Source organism: Crassostrea angulata, chromosome 2 (assembly GCF_025612915.1).
Source record: "Crassostrea angulata isolate pt1a10 chromosome 2, ASM2561291v2, whole genome shotgun sequence".
Taxonomy (NCBI): Eukaryota; Metazoa; Mollusca; class Bivalvia; order Ostreida; family Ostreidae; genus Magallana; species Magallana angulata.
The window spans coordinates 65,326,682-65,350,714 of NC_069112.1; the positions used below are offsets into that span (position 1 = coordinate 65,326,682).

The 24,033-nt window shown below is 34.1% G+C and overlaps 2 protein-coding genes and 1 pseudogene across 2 annotated transcripts; 2 read left to right on the forward strand and 1 right to left on the reverse strand.

Annotated features, from left to right (window-relative positions):
• The first annotated feature begins 8,611 nt into the window (after positions 1-8,611).
• Positions 8,612-11,095, forward strand: LOC128174711 (uncharacterized). Its single transcript, XM_052840196.1, has 5 exons — positions 8,612-8,807; positions 9,014-9,151; positions 9,536-9,696; positions 9,909-10,021; positions 10,160-11,095. Exons 1-5 carry the CDS (start codon positions 8,692-8,694, stop codon positions 11,093-11,095), a joined length of 1,464 nt encoding a protein of 487 aa, XP_052696156.1. The 5' UTR covers positions 8,612-8,691.
• A 166-nt stretch (positions 11,096-11,261) lies between these two features.
• Positions 11,262-14,993, reverse strand: LOC128172808 (uncharacterized). The gene is made up of 7 exons (XM_052838553.1): positions 14,751-14,993; positions 14,234-14,337; positions 13,883-14,002; positions 12,838-12,987; positions 12,355-12,494; positions 11,882-12,088; positions 11,262-11,576 (listed from the first exon to the last, which is right to left on the reverse strand). Exons 1-7 carry the CDS (start codon positions 14,922-14,924, stop codon positions 11,356-11,358), a joined length of 1,116 nt encoding a protein of 371 aa, XP_052694513.1. The 5' UTR covers positions 14,925-14,993; the 3' UTR covers positions 11,262-11,355.
• A 3,971-nt stretch (positions 14,994-18,964) lies between these two features.
• LOC128172771 (uncharacterized) lies at positions 18,965-22,228 on the forward strand (annotated as a pseudogene).
• Positions 22,229-24,033: the final 1,805 nt, after the last annotated feature.

Below are 24,033 nucleotides of genomic sequence, written 5' to 3' on the forward strand. Positions count from 1 at the left end.
TATTTATATTTAATTTAAGTGTATATATCCGATGTAATATAGGGTGCTTTGTCATTGTGGACAGCCTTAACATAGCTGCGTTAAAGAAAGGAGGTCACTGGCCAGCCCGTAGACGGTGCGGTAAACCTGCATTTTCTATAATATATGTCTATCGAGAGAGAATTCATATTTTAAATTAAATATGATGTATCATAAAAGAAAAAGCAATATGTTTAACAATCAAACACATTGCTTGCTTATTTGACAAAGTTTACTCTTAGTTTACACTTTATAGAAAATTATGTCATTAAATGAATTTGAGAAAAATGGAATTGAGAAATGATAAATACATGCATTGCCAACAATGATTTCTTTTCTCTTAAACAAATTAATACTAGTAGTTTTTCCCTTGGCAACTCTTAACATGTTTTTGTATCAATTTAGCACTCTCGATGATTGTTACATTTATATGTATTTCCTGCAATTGTTTCAAATGTTTATATATTTAATGTACATCGATCCAAATCTGTTTAAAAATATTTTTGATCTTTTTTTGATGATAAACCATTTACTGATTTTGTAACAGCTAAGAAATGACACATATTGATATTACTTCTTTAAAAACATATATTTACAATTATCTCTACATAATTATGACTTTATAAAGACCCTCACTGTTCATAACCTTTCTATTTTCGCCTTTTCGAAGAAAGGTTATGAAAAGGAGTGCAACTTGAAAATTTTTTCAGTTTGGTAAAAATGTGTATTTGAATACATGTAGTTGAAATGTATTACTGATTAACTGTATAAATTTGACTTGCATATATCTGTACTTTATGCTCATGAAAATCATATCTCAAATTAATTGCCATCATTTAATTTATTAATGTACAACATGTAAAAAAAAATAAGCCAGAGTAACTGCAAGTTCATTCTATGCATATACAGTTATTAAATTTGTTAAACTAATGTATATTTCTTACAATTTTTTAAATGTATGTACACAAAAAAATGATTAATTACTTAAGGTTCATTTTAGATATTATTTATTATTAGTTATTGTCTCATAATAAAATTGTTTTCTTAAAATAAATGTCTCCTTGTGTTTTATTAATATTTTGAAATTAAAATTCATGAGCACATCATGCCAAATTGTGAACAAAACATTTAACATGTAAAAGATTTCAGTCAGACTAGTAATTTCAAGGGTTCATATCAAACTATGGCTTGCGGCAAGATATATAATAATGAAACAGACAAAAGCATATCAATAAAATTCCATTAATTTGATTGTTAGTTTGTTGACCTCGTTCTAGCCAATCAACACATAGAAGAATGGCATCACAACAATTGATAATTATTGTAGGAAGAATACTTCTGTTCAGTCAATGAAATAACTACATACAGGTTAATATGTGCCCAATAATTGTATGTATACAAAAAAATTCTTTTTTTGACCTATAGATCTGCATATTTTTAGTCAGTTACCATGGTTTCTCAACAACCATTTGGCCAGAAAGGTTTAAATTTTTATGGAGGCATGTTTAGGTAGTGTAGACTCGTGATCTTTGGGGTATATGAATACATATATATTGTGGCCTTTGTCACTCAGGTGAAGTTAGGAAACTATTCCTTAGTAAGTATTACAATATTTAGTGTTTTAGTTGAATGCTTGGTTCGATGGATGGATGGATGGATCTATCAATCTATCTATCAAAGACATGTTTTTGTTAAATTATACTTTATAGACAAGCAGAAGGTAATGTCCAAACAAAGGACAAAGAGACGACAATCAAATTCAATGACGACCTTGGCCTGGCTCAGTACCTACGCAGAAAGTAATGGCGAGAAACTCTCTAACACAGCACAAATTCATCTCCCTCCATGTTCAACAAAGCAACACGTTTTTGAAACCATGCTGGAGGAAACGCCAAATCCTTTAACTATCTCTCGTAGTGACTTTTAGCGCCTGTGGAGAAAAGAAGCCTCACATATTGCTATACCCAAGGTATAACAAGATATTGACATGTACACTAATTGTTTTAATGGAATCACTAATTAATGATTACTATAATGGATTTCTCTTTAATGCGGAGATCAAGACCAAATAATTTAGGAAAGGGGGGGGGGGGGGGGTCTCAGACATGTTTTCGGTAATTTTACAATGTAAATTTAAGAAAACTCAATTTTTTCAGGTGATCTGGACCCCTCCCTTCCCCAACCTCCCCTCCCCTTAAGATTCACGTTTGTCTTTTTGTAATTGTCCTAGTCATTTATTTTATTCACAATCAATAGAACAAAATATTTTCCAAATGCAATATTAGCACTCGGGGGAGATAAGAGATCACAGGGAACGCGAGGCACTGAAAAAAAGAAGAGATAGACATCTAAAGAAACAGAAGTAAGTTTACTTAAATACGTGCTTTAAATCAATATTAAATACAATTTAACACTCTCAATGTGTTTTGTTTTTAAAATATACATTTGAAAATATGCTTCCTTATATGAACCCAGAGAATAGCGAAAACGTTCAATTTTAAATGCATTATTTCTCCTTAAAAATTGGGTCTCACCTTTGTTATATGTTGACATTAAATCCATCTATTTAGCCAGGAGCGGAGAAAGTGTTATAAACACCAAAAAAAGGCAAAGGCGTTTCCTTCATAATCATCGACGGCATGGACCAGAGTAAGACCGCCATCCCTCACTTTGTCCATGCCTTGAAATTCACCTCCACTATGTGGAGGATACGGACGCACTTAGTTGGGGTTTCATTGTTTTACAAAGTTTGGAGTATCTGATCCAGTGGTACTTATATATTAAAGTTAGTGGAATTTAAAGATAACATTTTCTCATTGCAGCCATTCCACGAACTTGACGTTATCCATCCTTCTGAGTGTTTTTATGGTATCAAGGATTCCCTGCCCGACACGCTAGACCTGCAGATGGACAACTGTGCCAGGGAAAACAAAAATAGGTAAATCTAAGATTTTTTTTTAATCATAGAAATCCAAAGTTCTAATGTGAAGATCATGTTTTATCACGTGCGCCTGTTTCTTTTTTATTCGTAGAAACCTAGTTGCATTTGTGTTATTTAGTTGAGATGTCTTTTTAAGAAGATAAAAATTTCCTTCCTCATGTTTGGACATACTCATGAAGACGTGGACCAAGTTTGCTCGAAGTAACCATATTATACTTCATTTTTTTTTTAAAACTCCCTCCCTCTCTCTCTAATTTAAAACATTATGCAGATTCAGTCACTGATTTATGAGACACTTGGCCCTGACTCTTGAGATATTGATGGACGGGTTTGAAAAATGTAACACCCCGCGACCACATAGCGTGAGGACATATCAGTAAGAATTTTAGGATGGAAGAAGATCCAACCCCCTGACATTTAAAATTCTGTGCGATTATGTATAAATAAAAAATATAAAATCTGCAAAAATTCACCACCTTCTTCAATAAATAAAACTAGGTCATTTCGTACCCATTTCTTGCCATGTTATCAGTTAATATCCAATACAATTTAATATCGAATATATCTGTAACACATTTAGTTTTTAGCAAATATATATGGGAGTAAGGAAGAAGATTTTAAGATTTAATACATTTTTACTATATTGGCCCCACCCTAGAGCCTGAACCCCTGACCCAGGGATCATGAATTTCACAATTTAGGGAGAGGACTTCATGGACATCATAATCATGCATTTACTTTTAAAAAAAATATATATGGTTATAGAGAAGATTTTCTAAGATTTAATACTTTTTTACTACATGGCCATATTGGCCCCACCCTAGAGCCAGAACCCCTGACCCAGGGGCCATCAATTTCACAATTTTGGTAGAGGGCTTCATGGACATCAGAACCATGAAACCCGTTTTTTCCTCACATGCGTGGGAGTTGAGAAAGAGATTTTTGAAAATTTGGCTTTTTCGCACATTTGGCCCCGCCCGTGGCACCCCAGGGGTGGTAGAGCCATGAATTTCACAATTTAGATTCTTCTCACCATAGAGATGCTTCACACCAAAAAATGGTAACGATTGGCCTGGTAGTTTTCAAGAGGAAATTAAAAATATAAAATTGTTGGCGCACGACGACGGACGAAGACCAATTGCAATAGGTCACCTGAGTGACCTAAATATTTAGATCCTTTAAATGCTGCAGTGTGCGATTAAGATCCAAATGTCTGTCGTTTGAATTCCGAGGGTCATAAGCGGCAAGAGGATCAAGATTTTCGGTAAAATCTTCAGACTCTTTCAATTGGCCCTTACACTTATTAGGCAAAGAAGTAATTGGTCCAGTAGGGTTCACCTGGCGCCCAAAAATTATCCATTTTCATGGCCGAGATGTCCAGCTTTCTGAAGAGGACTTGCTGGGTTTTGCATGACTTAATGCAAAGAGTAAGGCACCTACATGTATGTGACTACATGCCTGTGCTTACCTACGAATCAAAAGGATAGAATAGTGCAGTTGAAAACCAAGTTCTTGTGTTGATCCATTGAAAAAAATGAAATTGTAATTTAAATAATAAATAGCAATAGCAATGCATGATTAAAAGTTCACTTGGATGTGGATTTTTATAAGAGTAAAAACAAGAGGCCCAGGGGCCACATCGCTCACCTGAGCAACAATTGCCTTAATTTTGACCAAAGTAGCATTACAGTATCAAACTATCTTGACAACTAAGTACAGTAGATCTTTTATCCACCTTTATTTTTGGTAAATACCAAGCCCCTTTTGTTGTTGTACCTGTAAGAAGATTTTTCTCTATTCCTATATAACCCCCACCCCCCCCCCCCCCCATTTCGTGGCCCCACTTTTCTCTACGGAATCATGGTTTCATCAAACTTAAATCTGCATAAGCTGTGCCTTCACAGTAAGTACTGAGATTAGGACCGAAAATTTTCCAAGAAAATTTTTAAAGATTTTCTCTATATATTCTTATGTAAAAATTCAAACCGCCATCACCATCCCGCTCTACCACTATGGCCTGTGATTTTGCAAACTTTATTTTACACCACCCAAGGATGCCTCTACACAAGTTTAAGCTTTTCTGGCCAAATAGTCTTCAAAAAGAAGATTTTTAAAGATTTTCTCTATATATTCCTATGTAAAAAATCATCCCCCATTGTGGCCTCATCCCCCATTGTGGCCTCAACCAGTCAGGGGCATAATGCAAACAGGTTATTTTTTAGAAGAACTCAAACAAGTTATTATTAAGGTAAAAGTGAGTTACCTCTCTTTGCGCCTAACTCTCTTTCTATTACTCATAACTTTAACCAGTTATTTAAAAGTTATGTATTTTTTTTTTTCATCAATAACTCTAACAAGTTATTTTGATTTGATTTAATTCGCTTAATTGTTTTTAATGATCAAATTTTACAGCAAGTTACACGATAGGAACAGCATATGTTCCCAACAGTATCGCTTTGTTATACATATCATTATACATATTAAGTGTAAAAAAAAACCTTCATATCGGGCACGGTCTCCAATTAAAATGTAAGCAATAAACTCAATTAATATTATTAAATGTTTACACCTTATTGTATTCATCCGCCATTTCTTTAATGTATACTTATGCAATGAACTGTCAATAACCAGGGAGGCAAAGTTGGGTTTTTCGTACACAATTTAGTTGAATAAATGAATAAAAATCTTGTAATACGTTTCATAATTAAAGGAACTTATTTCTTATGCGCATTCAAAAGGCGGTGAAGAGCATGAATTTTTGGACGATTGCCAATCCAGACGATCGCTAGAAGGCTGCCGAGCATTAGCTCGACGCCTTAAAAATTATCACAGAAAGTAAGGCATATAAGGTGGCGTTGGAATGCAAGGGGAAAGGCTGTTGAGCACACAGCAGAGTAAAAAACCTAAAGTTTGCTTGAAAAATGTCTCCTCAACAGATGGTAAGCTAAACATTTAACTTTAACAGGGTAGATAAGTTTATGTAGGTAGATTAGTTTTATTTTCAGATAGTACACAGAAAAAAAAAACATTTATTGCTGAAGGCATCTGAAATACAAATTATTTTCTTTTCAATTTCCTTTCTATTAGCTGGTAAATGTTCCTCTATATATTTTTAAGAGAAAATGACCTTAGAAGAGGCAGAAAATGTACTGGTTGAGGAATTTAATAAAACCAACAAAACTAAGAGATAGTGCACTTATTGCTAGGACCAAAAGAGATACCTTAAAACAAAGAAGATTGTTTATAGAAAAAAGACATGGTGGATCGGTAGAACATCTCATAACAAGGTTTCCATTTCTTGGAGTTTATTTAATGAACTTTCCTTTTTTACGATTTTTACCGTGATAATGCAATTTACATTAATTAACAGTATAGGAGCAGGTAAACAATACAGTTTATTTACAGTTAGCTCTTAGTCTAGAATATTGTTTGTATCCCTCACATTTTTAATACTCTGTAGATGATATTTTTTCTTAATATCCAGAACAAAAATAGTTTCATTTTGTAAAGATTATCCCTATTTTATTTCAGATTGATAAGGAATTTTTCCTTATGAAGCAGAACCTTAAAAAAGATGCTAATTTGGGTCACTGGCAAGAAGTAATAAGAAAAGTGTCCCAAATATTCATGGATGAAATTCAGACTCTGTGAGTGTTATACTTGCATGTACTTGAAGCCATATTTCTGCTCCTTATAAGTAAAATTGTGATACTTCATTTGTGATATACATGGGTATAAAGATACAAATATGTAGCATCATTTCTATATAATTTAACAAGTTCTTGTATTTAAATATCTATTACAAGACAAAAATATATACGGTATATATATATATATATATATATATATATATATATATATATATATATATACACACAATTTTGCAGCGGCCTTTAAATTTTAGCTTTAAGAGTTTTTATTTGTTAAAAATGAAAGTAGTTTTTAATGCTTACAAAGGTACATAATACAAAACATACTTTTTATATTTTTTTTTAAATAAAAGTTTAGTTCTTTAATCAGATTACATAAATATCAGTAGCTAAATTATTGCTAACTGTTTCAAGTATTGCTTGTACTTCTAATTTTAATTCATGAAATAACCTTGCAGATCGGAGACGTTGCCAAGATAACTAAATCTCGCAGGGAGATTCAGATTTCCTCAGAAAACCGGACCGCGAACTTAACACTCTGGGGAACGATCGCAGAAGACTCATGCATCGAAGCAGAATCAACTTATAACATCATTGCCATTAAGGCAGCAAATGAATTCCGAGGTCAACTGGCCTTCAACTCTACCCCTTCTACTATATTTGAAGTAATTGTTCTTCTAACATTATATATATATATATATATAATGGTCATCCATATATAAAGAAATAAAGAATTTCTTTTATTAGATTCCAGAAGTTACCATAAAGTTTTTAAATACATTGGAGGAATCAATTAGGTACAAGAATGGCACCAAACAACTCTTGATTACATCATGCAAGGTATGAAATAAAGCCAGTATCAGTAGTAAAAAAAATAATTTTCAGATGAAAAATTTGATCATTTTTCTGTTTTAAACTTTTAAATGTTTAGATTTGGTGCCACTTTTTTATGGGTGTTGCTAAAACGCGGAACGGAAAACGGAACTGAAAGCGGAACGGAATGGAAAATATCATCACGTTTATCGCTTAAAAGGGGTATAGACTGGCCAGAAACGATTTACTTTGTATCTTTTATTTATATCTAATGAATGATTATCAACATGTTGCTATCTTATTAATATTCATATGAATGTCTATCAATTATAGCATTGTAGTCATTCGGCTTTAGTTAGGTACGAAACGGAAAAATCAAAAGTATACGAATTGTTAAACATTAACATGATTAAACGAGAAAATTAGCTATTACTTTTTACTTATTTTTCTTATATGGTATTGCTGGCATATCAGCGTAACGTACGCAGTTAGTGAAAGCGTTTTATGCGTGTTTTGAGTATTTTAATTTATATTTCAAATATGATGTACATGTATATACTTACATCAAAATTGAATATTCGGTGTTCTAGACGATCTTTTATCATACAGACGATACAGTATCATTGAGATGGAAGAAAAAAAAACGTATGACTGACGACATTAAAAATTAAAATACAGTAAACATTAAAATACCCGGTAATAATTGTGAAACTAGAAATTTGTGAAACTAGTATTTTAAGCAATGCAATTTTGTTTACGTTTGCATTACTAAGCCGTTGTTTATTCCAGCAGCTATATACATATGATCCGAATAGAGAGCTCTAGACGTTGCCTTGTTTGATTTTCCGAATTTATATTGGGACTATAGTCTGTCGATCCCAAAATATTCATGCAGTTTGTGCTGCAATAGTGTCTGTATAGCCCCTAGAAGTGCAGGGGGCGGGGCCCATTTTACGTCATGAAGATGAAAGGGAGGGGGAGGTTTATCAGATATAGCCCCAGACGATGATTGGTAAAGGGGGAGGGTTATCAGATATAGCCCCAGACGATGATTGGTGCGGAGTGTAATTAGAATTAAGAAGGTTTCACAACAGATTGCATTCATGCAATAGAAATAAATGGGAGGAGCATATTATTGTGTAATTATATCCATACCACGTACAAAGTTAGATTTTATGCAGGGTAATAGGGTCTGTAAGTCTCGTTTGGTTTCACTTTCGCTTTACCACTTCCGGGTACCTCTACTCGGTAAACAAATAGAGAAATAATATGGTATATTGTTTTGCCATCGGTTGCACACACAAGACCGGTAAAAAGTTGCAGTGCAATTTATACCGATTTCCGACCGACGTCAGGGAAAGGAAACGATGGGTTGAACGATGTAGGTAAGTAATCATAACAAAATATATATCTGAAAAGTCAAAGAGAGTTGCAGACGTCAACAGGTCAAAACTACCGAACAAAAAAACCCTATTAAATTGATTAAAAGGTTTAAATAAATGATTGATTAAAGATTTCATTTGATTTTAATGCACAATTAAGAATACTTGAGCCTAAACATTTTACTTATCGTTAAAACACGTAATTTTAGGAGAGCAGACAGAGATTATAATCCAAATGACAGGATTTGCAGCTGCCATTTTCTCGATGGCAAGAAAGAGAATGGACCAACTATATTCAGTTATAGTAAAAACTTTGGATGTTTTCCAGATGTAGCCATACCAAAAAGGTATCAGAAAATCCGCAGTTCCACAAAATACAAATATTTCATTACCAGTTATACTACATACATGTATGATTACATTTAGGAGACAGATTGTGTTATCATATATTATATGTATTTATAAAACATGTTTACATGTAAACTGTAATGCAAAAGATAAATGTGAAGATATAATGTCAGATTTAAGTACATGCAGGTTATCCATCTACAATGAATATGCACATGAATATTGTATGTTTATAATGATCTGATTGAACATTCATTTTACATACTGGTGCGTGCATTAAAAAAATATTTTACTGAAAATTCACAAGAAGAAAATGCAATACTATAGCAGCATCAAGTGAAAAGGCAGATCATGTAATATGCTAGTCTTTTATTTCTTCATAGACGCAAAATTATGAAACCTGCTGTAGAGGAAATATCTGCTTCAAACATAGATGTGGGAGCTGAGGCTGAAGTTGAGGCCAATTCCAATATTACTGTACCAGACAGCATAACTGTACTTCATGATCACGAGTATGCAACTTCAAGTCCTCAACATAATAAAGGTACCGACATGGTGTAAAATGTGTTATCACAACCAGATACAAATGCATGTACAATGTATATATATGTCAAGTACTTTTACATTAAACAGAAAATGTGATACTCCTTTATCGGTGTTTTTATGCTTCCAAGCAAAGTGTTTCTATGTGTTTGTATATTTATAAACATGTATACTAGGGACTTTATATATTGTAAACAGTTGTTATTCTTCCAGCATCCCTTAAACATATGGAAGAGGAATTAGTAAAGTTGCAGCAAGAAATTAACATGCTGAAGCTTAAAAAACCGTCCATGACAATTGGGAACATAATTAATGACCCTGAAAAGGTATGTTACAATGAAAACTATAGATTTTTGCAGTACATGTATAAAGATTTCCTTATTGGCTTGCATATTTGAAAACTTTATTCAACAGTATTTTAATAACATAAATGTGATTGTTGTTGTTGGTTTCTTTTTGTACAGATGCTGCTGTATACATCATTTTCTGCAGATACCTTTTACATTTTGGAGAACCTCGTGGAGAGAATGGGCCCGTTCAATTATTATGGTGGTTGGACTGTGGTGAACTTTAGTGTCAGCGATCAGTTGTTGATGACATTAATGAAGTTACGACTCAACTGCAGGGACCTTGATTTAGCAGAGAGGTTCAACACTAGTCGTGCTACTGTGTCCAATATTATCAACACATTTGTGCATGCCCTGCATGAAATTTTGTTTGAAGGGGTCATGAAAGCTGTCGGAATACCAAGTCAACTGAAATGCCAAGGATCCATGCCAAAGTCATTTGAAGAATTTTCATCGGCTAGAATTGCAATGGACGCCACAGAAGTGACACAAGACATCCCAACAGATATGAATAGCCAGTCACTGGCATACAGTAACTACAAGAGTCGCCACACAGTAAAGGCTTTCACTTGTGTTGCACCTAATGCTGCTCTTGTGTTCTGTTCCGATCTTTATCCTGGATCAACCTCAGACTCCGCAATAGTGGACCATTGTGGCATATTAGAGAAGCTGCAAGCTGGTGATATGATCCTGGCTGACAAAGGATTCAACATTTTTGACAAACTTCCAAATGGTGTCACCCTAAATATCCCGCCTTTCCTCACTAGCAAATCACATTTCACTAAGGAAGAAGCTCAACTGTGCTATAAAATAGGCAGAAGCAGAATCCATGTGGAGCGGGCAAATGAAAGAATAAAGAACTTTGAAATTCTGAGCCATATTCCGTCACAGTATAGACACCTATCCACTAAAATATTTCAACTTTGTGTGGCCCTTGTTAATTTACAGGCTCCCCTTTTGAAGAGATTGCAGAAAAGTATGACATTGAAGAACCTATTCAGTAGGTCAATGCTTATGTTAATAAATGCATATCTAGAATTTGCAACCCTCTAGTTAACACAGTGTACTATATTTTCTATGCATATGTACATGTGAGATAATAAAGTTAAGATTCTTTGTTTAATTCATTCTATTGGTATAGCATCGTCGCAAACAAAAGCCAATATATACATCATGTCATAAGAAAAAAACTATGCAAACTCTGTATCGTGGCTTGTGGTTTGATTAACAAAAGTTACTGAACCATTTTCTCATTTATTTTATTTATTTATTATACCACAGACATGCAGACAAAGAATAACAGACAAAATGAATCATAAACTTGGCAGAAACACTTTATAATAAAACTCGATCATGTTCAAGATGTTTGATGACCATGATGCATCTTTCTCGATACGAACAACTTGAATGTCTGCCTGAGTCCACACTACTAGGTCACAGCACTGTGTTCCTGTCAGGTACAACTGTCCTTGGATCTGGTGCCAATAATCATGTTGTGTTCTGAGGTGAAGTGAATTATCACTTGGATTACAATCTAGAAATGGGAAGTGTCATTTCATATATTAGTTACATGTAGAATAGCAGTGACAGCATGTAAATAAGAGGTTTAGTCATAAAAGTACTTCAATATTCAGAATGAAGTGCAAGTTATTGAAATGTTACCATGAACATTTTTGATAATATTTCATCAATGAATCTTCAATAAAGCTCAAATAGGACACATACATGTATATTTTCATATAAGTACATTTGTATTACAATATATTTATTAATAAATGTGCACAATTCAAGATTAAATCCCTATACAATATAAATTTATAGGTTTTTTAGCTAGCTTACCTAGAAAGAAATCCTTCACATTTGAACAAGCTTCTTTGATTGTCATTGATCTGGCGGAAAATGGACATTTCACCTCAACAATGTCAGGTGACAGCAATGTTGAGTTCTTTTCTTGTTGATGGACTCGTTCAGTGATGTTCTTTGGATTTCCTTGAACAAAGCCATCTGGAGAGGCTCCAAGTAGCCCAGACTCATGAAGCCAAATTCCTACAACAATATTTAATAATGGTTATTCAAATTATCAAAGGAATTGTGTGTGTTTGGGAACAATGCATGCAGTGCTGTATTTAGTTTTTAGTACTTTCAGATGATGTGTCTTAAACATATAAAGGCGGGGATTGTTGTCAATAATTAGGTTATCTAGAATTAATGGTAAATAATGTTTTAACATATTTTTTAACAATTTATAATTGCACAAATATAATGACAATTTCAAACAAACTCAATAAACTATTAAATCCTTAAAAACTTACCTGTCTCTAAAACATTCACTTCAAAGACCTTGCAGTATTCTTGTATTGCAGTCTTCTCATGGGCAAGTCCCCATTGGATTGGTGCTCTTTTTTCCAAGTTGTATGCACTCAGTAGTCTTTTTTTCAAGGACATGTTTAACCTAAAATATTTTGAAAGGATTTTGAAATGATCTAAATCTTGTTATTTTAAAAAAACATACTCTAAAATAAAATAAAGCTACTGTAGTTTTATCATTTATTGAATAGCACAATATTGTGTCAATTTTATTTTTATTTTTTTCAAGTAGATCATTAAAATGAAGAAATCATCGAAGTAAGATATATGGCTTTTTCAAATATGTTCAGGGCTACTGTTGAAGAATTTACATCATATTCTCAATAGTGTGTGATTTTAAAAATTCAGAAAAACTGATATCTTTAAACTAAGTATCTTTAAATATTTAATAATGCATCTTTACTAATGAGGTTTTTTGAAAATCATACCTGTTTTTTCGAACAGCTGTAACAATTTGTCCAAAATTGGATGCTGTGAAACGCAGCTTGCGAACTTTGGCCCACAAGGTATTTTCCCTCTGCCCTATTGTGGTCCATGCAGTCTGGATAATTTGCTCTGGGGACATTGAAAGCTTCTCCCTATAATCATGGTTTTTAATTAGATAGTGATTCTGTTAGAAGATATATTTAAGGGAAAAAGCTGATATATGTATCATGGGCTTGATTAGAATATTATTGATACAGTGCAATATAAAAGTGCTGTCAAAATATTAGGTTTATACATGCCTTAAAAAGGATTCCTTGCATTCAGCATCCAAGAAATCTTTACTTTGAAATAGTTCTTGTATCAAGACAACAGGACTATCTTCAGTTGTGGGTTCTTTTGACAGAATCCAGTGCATTGCTGTACAAATAAATTAAATCAGAAATATTTTGGTCTGAAATAAAATTCACAAAGTGCATGTTTCTGCTTGGCATTAACTTATGAGAATATTGTTAAATAAGAACCTTCGGTTTTTGTTCGTTGACATTTGACATTACAAATATTGAAATTAAATATACTGCAAGCATTTGTGTCAATACAAATATGCTTGTCTGATTCATTTTTAGTAAATTGTTATAACAGCTATGGCTTAATACAACCAAAAAATAACACTAATATCAAAGTACATTTAATATCAAAATTCCAGATACACAAAAAAGTATCTTATAATGATAAATCTGAAAAAAAAAGTCAACACCCCCCCCCCCCCCCCCCAACAAATCAAGTTTAAAAAAAAAAAGACAATGAATACATCCAACGTGAGAACATATTAAAAGGGAAGAAATTGAACATGAACTGGGAGAACCTGTAAATCTGCCTAATTGGCTAAGTTGATTATAAAAATATAATCGGTCTTCATCCGTCACCACACGTTTTAAGGCTCTATAAGTGTGTGTGTGATATTAGATATATAAATATCCACAATTTTTAATTAAATCAAGTATTTTTTGTTGAAACATTGCTTTGAAAATAAAAAAAAACTACATGTACCTGTATCCTGGTTGTTTTGGTGGAAATAATTCCTCCATGGTTGTTGTCACCTTTGGCTGTACTGACTTTGGATGTTTTAACCAACTGCATTTTATGTCGGTTTTGCTTGCCTTCTTATATCTGCAATTTATAAAGAATTACGGTAAAAAATATTTGATGGAAAAACAACTGAATATACAGCAATTATGCGAAATGCATGTTGCATTTTATAATGATATCTGAAGAATTTTCACTCATTATTTACTAACTTGAGTTGACATCTAATACACATCAAAAGTGAACAGATTGTCCAATGATTTTCAAACATTAACCACATTTTACAATAATATATTGATATACCAGAACACTTGCCCATAAAGGAGAGTTGCTGCCACATGATGACACTTATACCTCCCCATAGGACACTCGCATGATGATGACTCCACCACACCGTTATCTTCAGATTCAAGGAATATCTATTGCAATGCATTATAACATTAAAAAGAGATACAATACATGTACATGTACCTACACTTGTCAACAGACGAAAAATTTAATCTTTCTCAATCTGTTGTAATTCATACACACAATCTAATCATACACGTGTGCTACAATAGAATTATCCAATAATCAGATATATAGGTATGTCTGTGCTTGCTTGCAGATTTGTTTATGCATTCACGATAACGTTACAAAAATGGTTTGTTTTGTTTTCAAGTATGATTACATCATTTAAGGAGCAACCTTTCGAAATGTTAATGATTTTTTTTATCAAAAGAGTAAAAGATATGTTAAAGCCTATACTAATTCTCTTTTAAGATGTAGGCTATGCCTGTCCACTTCTCAAAAGAGAATAAGCCTATACGTGAGTAACAAATCAACAACGCACCTGAACTTTGTATGATGTGTCCCTCATTGATGCTTGAACATTGGCAGTAATGACACGCAACTCGTCAAACGCGAAACGGAGAACCCTCTGAGACTCAACTGCAGCTTCACTTTTCCTTTTAATCTTTGTTAAACCCTCAACATAGTTTGCCCAATACAATATCGATAACGCCATATCGCTCGAGGTACCCGGAAGTTAATAATCTCGTCAAATCTCGTTGGTCAGCTGACGAGACTTACAGACCCTATAAAAATATGGGATGGTTTATTTGGTATCATTTGTATATAAATAGTTGACTGAAGTAACATAAGTAAACATACTTTGAAAGCACAGGAAAAACAAAATGGACGACCTTGTAATATTGACACCGAAAAGACCTCATGAAGAAAGGAAAAAAGACCTCAAGAGAATGAAAAGCATGGACAATGATCTTTTAGTATTGTCACCAGAAAGGACCCTTGAGGAGGAGAGGGAGGAGGAGGATGACGAAGAAGATGTCAAGAGAATAAAACCCTACAACAAGAAAACAATGGTAGAGTTTGACATTGGGAAGGACTGTCATGTGTCAGCCCAGAACTTCGAAGGAAATATGTACATACACATGCGGTATTTTGATACCACTCCCAGAGGAAAGCCATACCCGTCAAAAAAAGGCATAGCATTAACGTTAGAGAAATGGAAAAAACTAACAGAGGACTGTATTGGTGACATTGACAAAGCTTTAAATGAACTAAAGCAAGAAGATGCCAATGTGTCTTACAAGGAACACCTTGGTCATAATGTTCACGTGACCGTGGACCAGGAGTATGGTTTCGTAGACATAAGAAAATGGTGGCTGCCTGAAAAAGCAGAAATGATTGTTGCGACCATTATTTTTAAAACAAATAAAGGGGGGGGGGATAAATAGGAGGTAGTATATTCTCTCTCTGTTGTATTATTTTTTTTTACTAAATAAAATAAGCGGCGCCGCCCCTCCCCCCCCCCCCCCCCTGTTGGAATGGGAATCCTGTTGTAATGGGCATATTGGCTGAATGGGCGGGGGGAGAGGATTGTGGTGGTGTTTTTTTTTTACTCTCTCTCTCTCCCTGTGTCACTCCTCTCCCTTTTCGCGCGCGAGCCTGTATCTTTTAGATGTTGCCGCCCCTAAAAAAAACAGGATCAGTACAAATATGGCGTTGTTTCGATCAGCATGGCTGCTCATCTTTGTTGTGCATGGCGCTTATTTACACTGTTCTCCCGCAACAATTTGTTGCGAGGAAGACTTCGTCTCGTGTATGGGGGAATGTGAGTGTATTGTCTTTGCGGTGGGGATGACCTGGGGTGCCGGTACACTCCACATCCGATTTGGCGAAGGGGTGCGCCGGGTTGAATTTAGTTTCAATAAACTAACTCTGACGGACATCGGCGATGTCCACCCCGCGATGTCCACCCCCACCCCCCATTTATTCATACTACTATTTTTTTCTTTTACAATGCATAATCAATATTATTCTGATTTTTTTTTAGTCGATTTGTCCGAGCCAGCTCAAAGTACCACACCTGGTACATGTAAATATTTCTTTCTCTATTTCGATAAATTGATCATTTAACATCCATCAATGCATATAAGTTATAGCCGTGTGTCCCCCTCCCCCCCCCCCCTTCACCCCAATAACAAATCAATTATAGTCTAGTCATATGTTTTTCTTTTTTTCCCCTCTGTAGACCAGGGAGATGAGACTACATCCCCGTCCTACAGTCCCCGTCGCACTACGCATGGTAAGTATGTATATATATATATATATATATATATATATATATATATATATTTCTAAGAGAGAGAGAAATTTAATACCCCCCCCCCCCCCCATTACATATTAATTATAGTCGTAAGTTTTTCTATCCCCCCCCCCCCCCCTGTAGACCAGGGAGATAAGACTACACGGGTCCTCAAGTCCCCGTCGCACTACGCATGGTAAATATATTTTTTTTCTAAAAGAAAAGAATTTTTTTCATTAAACACCCCCCCCTCTCCCATTTCATATTAATAAGAAGAATGATCACGCTGAGACTTCCCGGGTGTCCTGGACATCATCATCATCATCAACCTCCGGTAATGATATATATAAATATACGACTTTTTTGTAGGTGTTTAATCATTCGTCGTTCTGTTTGGTATGTGTCTCTGTTTGTGTTTTTGTCGTCGTTGTCGCGGTTCCCTTCCTCCCCCTGGTGATATCGAAATGAACTATCATCACCTGCCCTTGTCTGGAGAGGGGGACGGCGACTCTGTCGTGTCTGATGTGGTGTTAATCGTGCTAAGAATGATTAAATGTTTTATTTTTTTTTTGTACATTTTTTTTTTCCTTTATAGTTGTTGTCCTGTTTTTGTCCGTGTTTTGTTTATGTTGTCCCGCGTCTGAGGAGGAGGTGGTGGAGGTAGGGAGGCGTCCCTACCGACACCCAAGGCTGCCCAGCTGTGCAACCACACGGGTGCTCAGACGTCATTAATTTTCTTTTTATTGTGTATATATATATATTTTTTTTCTCTCATCGATCTGTGTTGTAACTATTTATGTATCATTTATTTACTTTTATGTTGAATGTGAAAATAGTTTACATTATATATGTGTTGAATAAATGTTGTTTCATTATTTTGAATGGATCTTCATATTGTTTTTTTTTAAGTAGATTTTATTTTTATGGTCACTCTCCGTGAATATTAAAAGCGATAGTTTATTTTAGACTATAAGAAAATGAAGTCAACTTTTTGGGTAGCAGTATAATTATAATTTCATTCATAAATTCACTTACTCGTATACTAAACTCTATGTACCATAATCTCGGCATGTACTAAATGCTAAGTATTTACATCTTTTCTTTTATAAAGAGAGAGAAACATGTACAGACAGGATCGATTCGTTTTATTTCTTTTTTTTGTAGGTCTAGATGCTGATTATTTTTCTTTTGCTTCCAACATGGCCTCGTATTCATGATCTTTCATGAACACATACTGCTCGTTTATTAATCGCAGTCTTCCTGGGGGGTTTGGATCTACCCCAATTTCCGCATCCCAGTCTTCAGTTGAGGGTATGTGGATATCTTTGAGAGGAGGCGTAGTGATCGAAATAATGGCCATGTTGGAGATCTTGATATAGAGTTATAATATCAAATCACTATGAGAAATTCTCAACAGTTCTCAGGGAGTGGGTTGTTGATTTTCTTTAATGCTAATTGTTTATTTGTTCTCTTTCTTACAGCATCAGAGAAGAAACAATTTATATCGACTCCGGGTCTAATGCTACACCTTCTATAGGGTATATTTCTTTTTTTCTGTCATACGCATTGTACAACAAAACTTCTCTTCTTTTGTTTTTAATCTACTTTTCCTTCTAATTATTACTTTCTTTGATGTGCTTGGTAACGTGAATGTCAAATTAACAATCAATCTTACCTCGTTTTATCACTAAAACATCATTTAAGGAAATGGTATATAATGGAGAATTCATATATGCCGCGTTAATTATGTTTAATATAGGGGAATTCCTATATTCAGCTCAAGATCCGCTTTTTAATTCTCATTGGTTGTCCCAAAACAAAACCGGTCAAGGTCAGTAAACATGGCGGACAATTTCAATTTGCGTTGTTGACATGCATGAAAAAAAACAGATATATAAACTATACCTGATATTTTTGGATTAATTTATGCCATAGACATCTACAATGTTTGAGTTCAGGTAAGAAATGCAGATGTTCTTGTCATTTGTATACGGTTTGAGACGAAGAAGTTCCTATGGAGTTGTTGCCCTCCCCCCCCCCCCCAAAAAAAAATCGGGAGAGGGCTACATAATTGCAGCTAGGTTCTATGCAGGATGTTGTTTAAGAACATGCTCAGATTTTTAAATTTTGTTTAATAATTACAATTATATATTTCCTATTCAAGATATAATTATCCATCATAAGTAAATAATAACTGTGGCCTAAATACAATAAAATGATGAATCACAACTTTCCTAAAAAATGTTAGTAATTTGCTAAGGCCTTCAATGGTTTTCAAAAATAAAGCTCCTGCCTTCATGGAATAAACAGTTTTGAAGGTTTAAATCATAGTTGAACAAAAAACAACAAAATGATGTAAAACATTGGCCATGTAAATTCTTATCAAATTATTAATTCTTAGGGACAATTTCACTTATCTCTTACTAATGAAATGCTTTTAATTTTGATAGCATCACTCCAGGCTGTTTGTCATAGTCTTTTTAAGACCCAAGTCCAACCCCCAACCAGGCACCGTTGCGATTCTAACTAAGACAGCAATTGTAGCCTCCTTTTCTTTCATTTCCCTTGAGTTGATGGCCAGCGAAATTGAAGCGGAGGAGATTGCAACGGTATTATCTGGACTATTGTTTTATCTGGAAGGACTTGGCATCAGAGTTGCAGAGGGCATTGCCCTCCCTCTGATTATTTGCAAAAAGGTTATGAAAAACCTGTTGATTTGATATAAAAAAATTAATCTGTATACCAGTTAATTTATATAAAAGCTTAGCTCCATACAACAAGTGATTTTCCTCAAATTGAAATATGTGTTTATATATTTTGTGTTATTTCCTTTTACATATTTCAAAGCTTCTTTTTATCATAATGTCTAAAATACAATGGCAATGCTTACCAACCGTACACTGGAAAAATCATTTGAAAGAACAATTTTCCTTCACAAATCTAAATATAAATATCTAAATATTTTTATCTGTATTTTGTTACTTACTTTTAATTTTATGAGTGATATAGGAGAAAATTTTCATAAAAAGTATTAATACACTGCATTTCATTAGATAAGGCAAAAACACAGGCAGTGAAAATTAAAGTCGGCCATCAACCAACTCTAAACAATCAACCATCCAAAGCAGCAAATCGCATGTTGAAAGAACTTGGAGGGTTGTGTCAACATGTTAGTTCATGTCTTTAAATATTAAGATGTCATATAACTAGAAATATGAAATACACTTTAAAAGTAATGATTATATCTGCCATATATATTTATCCAAACATATCCACCTTCTCACATTTCAATTTTCTAGGAGAAAAAAGATATCCTCAGATGTTTGGAGGATTCTGTCCTGCTGGACAAGGTCAGAGCAGCCACAGCATTGAACCTTGCAATTCCTGATGTGATTGCAATCCTAAAAAACACGCCTGGGTCAGAGATTAACAAATCGAGGAGGATTATTGGGAAAGTGAGGAAGGTGGCAAAAATCCCCATGGGCGTTCTATCTAAAGACACCATTTTATGCCTTACCTCAGGTAATTCTTAACAGAGATTCATTGTTTGCTTTATAGTGTGCTATATTACATCATGGTCAGCTTGTAGTTTAAAAAAGATACACAAACCATATTATAGAGCATTTTTTCCCTTATGATGATCTTACAATAAGTAGTATACATTGAATTTTCATGCATTTGTTCTTATGATGAGCTCCTTCATAGGAATTATATTTTATTGAATATAATAATTTTGAGATTTTTCATACAACTCCTCGATATTGCACAATTTTTTTTTACTAAAAGCAAAGCGTGTACAAATCATTGATATCAATTTTTTTGTAGTAGAATCAGATGGTGAAGTTGAAGAAACTAGAGTGAAGGAGACAACCTTCCCAGAGATTGAGGACAATGGTAACATAATTTGAAATTATAATTATATACCGTTGGGCTCAAAATTAAATCATCAAGACAATTCTTTTAAATGGAATGATAACAATGCAAATTGATTAAAGACACCAAATCTAGTAGTGCTACTTTAATATTGAAGTAACATGAACTATTGATCTTCACTATAGTTAAACTCTGAAGAAAATTTAACGAATATAATAATTCTCTGTAGTAGATACCCCGGTGACGGAACAGGATTCTTCATTTGACATGGGTGACCTCCCTCCATCACCACCACCTCTACCATCACTAAATGAGTCTATCTGCAATGATTTCCCACCACCACCATTTATTGAAATGATGGGGAATATGACAGTGGACATGGGTACCCCAATAGAAGGACCTCAGCCAGATGAGCCCCTCCCTTTCCCATGCACCCAGACTGCTTCTGTAGTCTGTTCAGAGGGTACCAATGAGTGTAAGGATGCTAATGTTTACACTAACATATTGAATGTTTAAATCAATTTGTTTATTGCAGATGCTTGAAATTTTTACACAGTATTTGTATAGGCATGCCATATTGTGGGATATATTTTTGTACCAATCAGACGTCAACTTCCTGTTAAATGACGACTTTGTTTATTTTTAGCAAAACTTTTCAAACAAATTTCCGTCAAAGAATTCTCAGCAACTGTTTATTGCAGATGCTTGAAATTTTTACACAGTGTTTTTTAAGGCATGCCATATCGTGGGATGTATTTTTGTACCAATCAGACGTCAACTTCCTGTTAAATGACGACTTTGCTTATTTTTTAGCCAAAATTTTCAAATAAAATTTTCGTCAAAGATTTCTCAGCAACTATTTATCGCAGATGCTTGAAATTTTTACACAATATTTGTATAGGCATGCCATATCGTTGGATATATTTCTGTACTAATCGGGTGTCAACTTCCTGTTAAATGACGACTTTGTTTATTTTTAGCCAACATTTTCAAACAAATTTTCGTCAAAGATTTCTCAGCAGCTATTTATCGCAGATGCTTGAAATTTTAACACACTATTTGTATAGGCATGCCATATTGTGGGATATATTTTTGTATCAATCGGACGTCAACTTCCTGTTAAATAATGACTTTGTTTATTTTTTGCCAAAATTTTCAAACAAATTTTCGTCAAAGATTTCTCAGCAGCTATTTATCGGAGATGCTTTTTTTTACACAGTGTTTGTTTAGGCATGCTATATTGTGGGATATATTTCTGTACCAATCGGATGCCAGCTTTCTGTTAAATGTCGACTTTGCTTATTTTGCATATTCACATCAGAGCGGGGGTATCACTAGTGAGCATTGGCTCACAGATATCTTGTTGGCATATCAGAAAATGTTGTTATTGATTTTATTCATTTTAGTCGTGTACTCAGTATAGTTATAAAAATATAGGAATGTGTGTATATGGCGAACTATGTAGAAATTCTATTATAAATGAAATCTTATGTCATCATCAATAATTTATTCCGAGCGTATCAATCTTAATTTTTATCTTTAGTGCCTTTACTTGGAGGTACTAATGTTAATGAAGAGATTAAATAATTAAAATAGAGAAATCAAATAAGTGAAAAACATAGGATTTGATTTAAATGCTGATTTAGATGAGAGTGTGCCAAATTAGTAAAATATGGGTTCTTTTTAAGGACTTTTGTGCCACTTGTGGGAAGAAAGGGAGAAGAGGCCTCCTTTGGCTTTGCTGCGATGCATGCCAGCAATGGTATCATCGAAGTTGTGCAGGGATTTCCATACAGGCGTACAAGACCATCGGGGGAACTCCCTGGAACTGCAGACATTGCCATTGAGTGTTGCTGGGAACCAATTTGATATTTTGAAAGGAATTATCCCCCTTTTCTGACATTATAATATGTTAACAATTTCAATTTTCTGCAATAGTTATTTAATTTGATGGAATTAGTTTGCAAATCATTTTCAAACCTGTTTGAATATTGGGTTTTGTACATAGCAATATCAAAATTTTATCAATATATTGCTGAAATCACCATTCCAAGTTTGAAGTTTTTAATTTTAAATTTGAACAAAATGTGATGGCACAAAAAGAATTGCCAATTTTTTTTTTAATTCATACATCAACCTTAGCATGTGCTTTATAAGCTATAAAATTTTCATGGCACTTTTCCTGGCATTTAAGAGAGATACTACAATAGGAATCATTCTTACCCCTTATTCTTGAATTATGACCTTTTGTGGCAAATTATGTTTGTAATCATCGAAAAAAGTTATGAATTTTTTACATTTACCAATTATCCTGAACAGATTATATCATATTAATCGCTTATTCAATGAACCGCTGTTCATTTACATTTCTAACAATATAATGTTAAATTTCCACAGCTCATGCTGTGACATTGACTACTATAGACCGTTAAGTACGGGAAAAGCTATACCAAAAACTAGATGACGTCATAAAAAATAAATGACATCATAGCAATATACAGTCAACGCAATTATATGATGTCATAATAAGGCTAGCATCATTGCAATGATAGTCACATGATATGTATCCTGTTCCCCCGTAAACCCCTGTCACACCGGAGCTGCGTCCTCACGGCGATCACGCTGCGTCCTTAAATAATGTAAAACGCCAAGGTAAACGCAGTAAAGTCTCCTACAGCGCCGTAAGAACGCAACGGCATCTTCGTCGATCGCAGTTTCGATCGCTCCTCTACTGCCACTGGGGTACCGGTTGAGAAAGTTACAATCGGCTGCTCTCCGATCGAGGCATTCGGACTCAATGCTCGGACTTCTAAATGCATAAACTACACATTGTAGTAAACCGTTTGTAAAATATAATAAAGGAAACTACAATCATTAAAACACTAAATACATTTATTCTTGAAATGAACTTCCAAGGTATCCCTATATTTTAAACAAATGTGCTATCCCTATAATTTAAACAGATAGTGCTGCCTTATTTCGCATGCACATCGAACAAGTGTGTCATTCATTTAGGATGCATACTAAAATATGGTCTGCATTTTTTTTTTTAAACCTGGCGGCACTACATCCAGCACAGTAGATTAAATGATAGTAAATCCAAGAAAGTAACAATATAATGGGATTTCCATCAGTTTCTACAAAAAACGCCCCGTTTCTAAAATTCAAACGATCATTGGCATTGCACGACCAACCACAGTGTGCATGAGGTTTGCGCATGTGTAATGTAATAACATACACAGGAAAACTGTCAAATCATTTTTTTTTTCAAAATGCGTTTCTATAAGTCTTTATTATAACTCGGAATAATAATTGAACTCGGAATTCTATTAAATTGTGATTTTAGCTGTAGTTGCTGTAGTTAGACATCGATAATGCAGAAAAGATGATTTGTATTGTACAAATATATGTTAAGAGGGTTATATTTTTCTCTATACTTCATAATATGCTAATTCAACTTAGCACTTGTAATTGAGTGTAATATATGTTCTTCATATTTATTTCATTGAAATATTTCATCATATATTATAATTCAGATATCTATCATATGTGTTCTTCTTTGTTTGTTTATTTGCGTAGAGTTTAATGAAAATGGGGTAGGGGGTTAGTTACTTTTGTATTAGTGTTAGTTGAGACATGCGCAGAAGTGTTA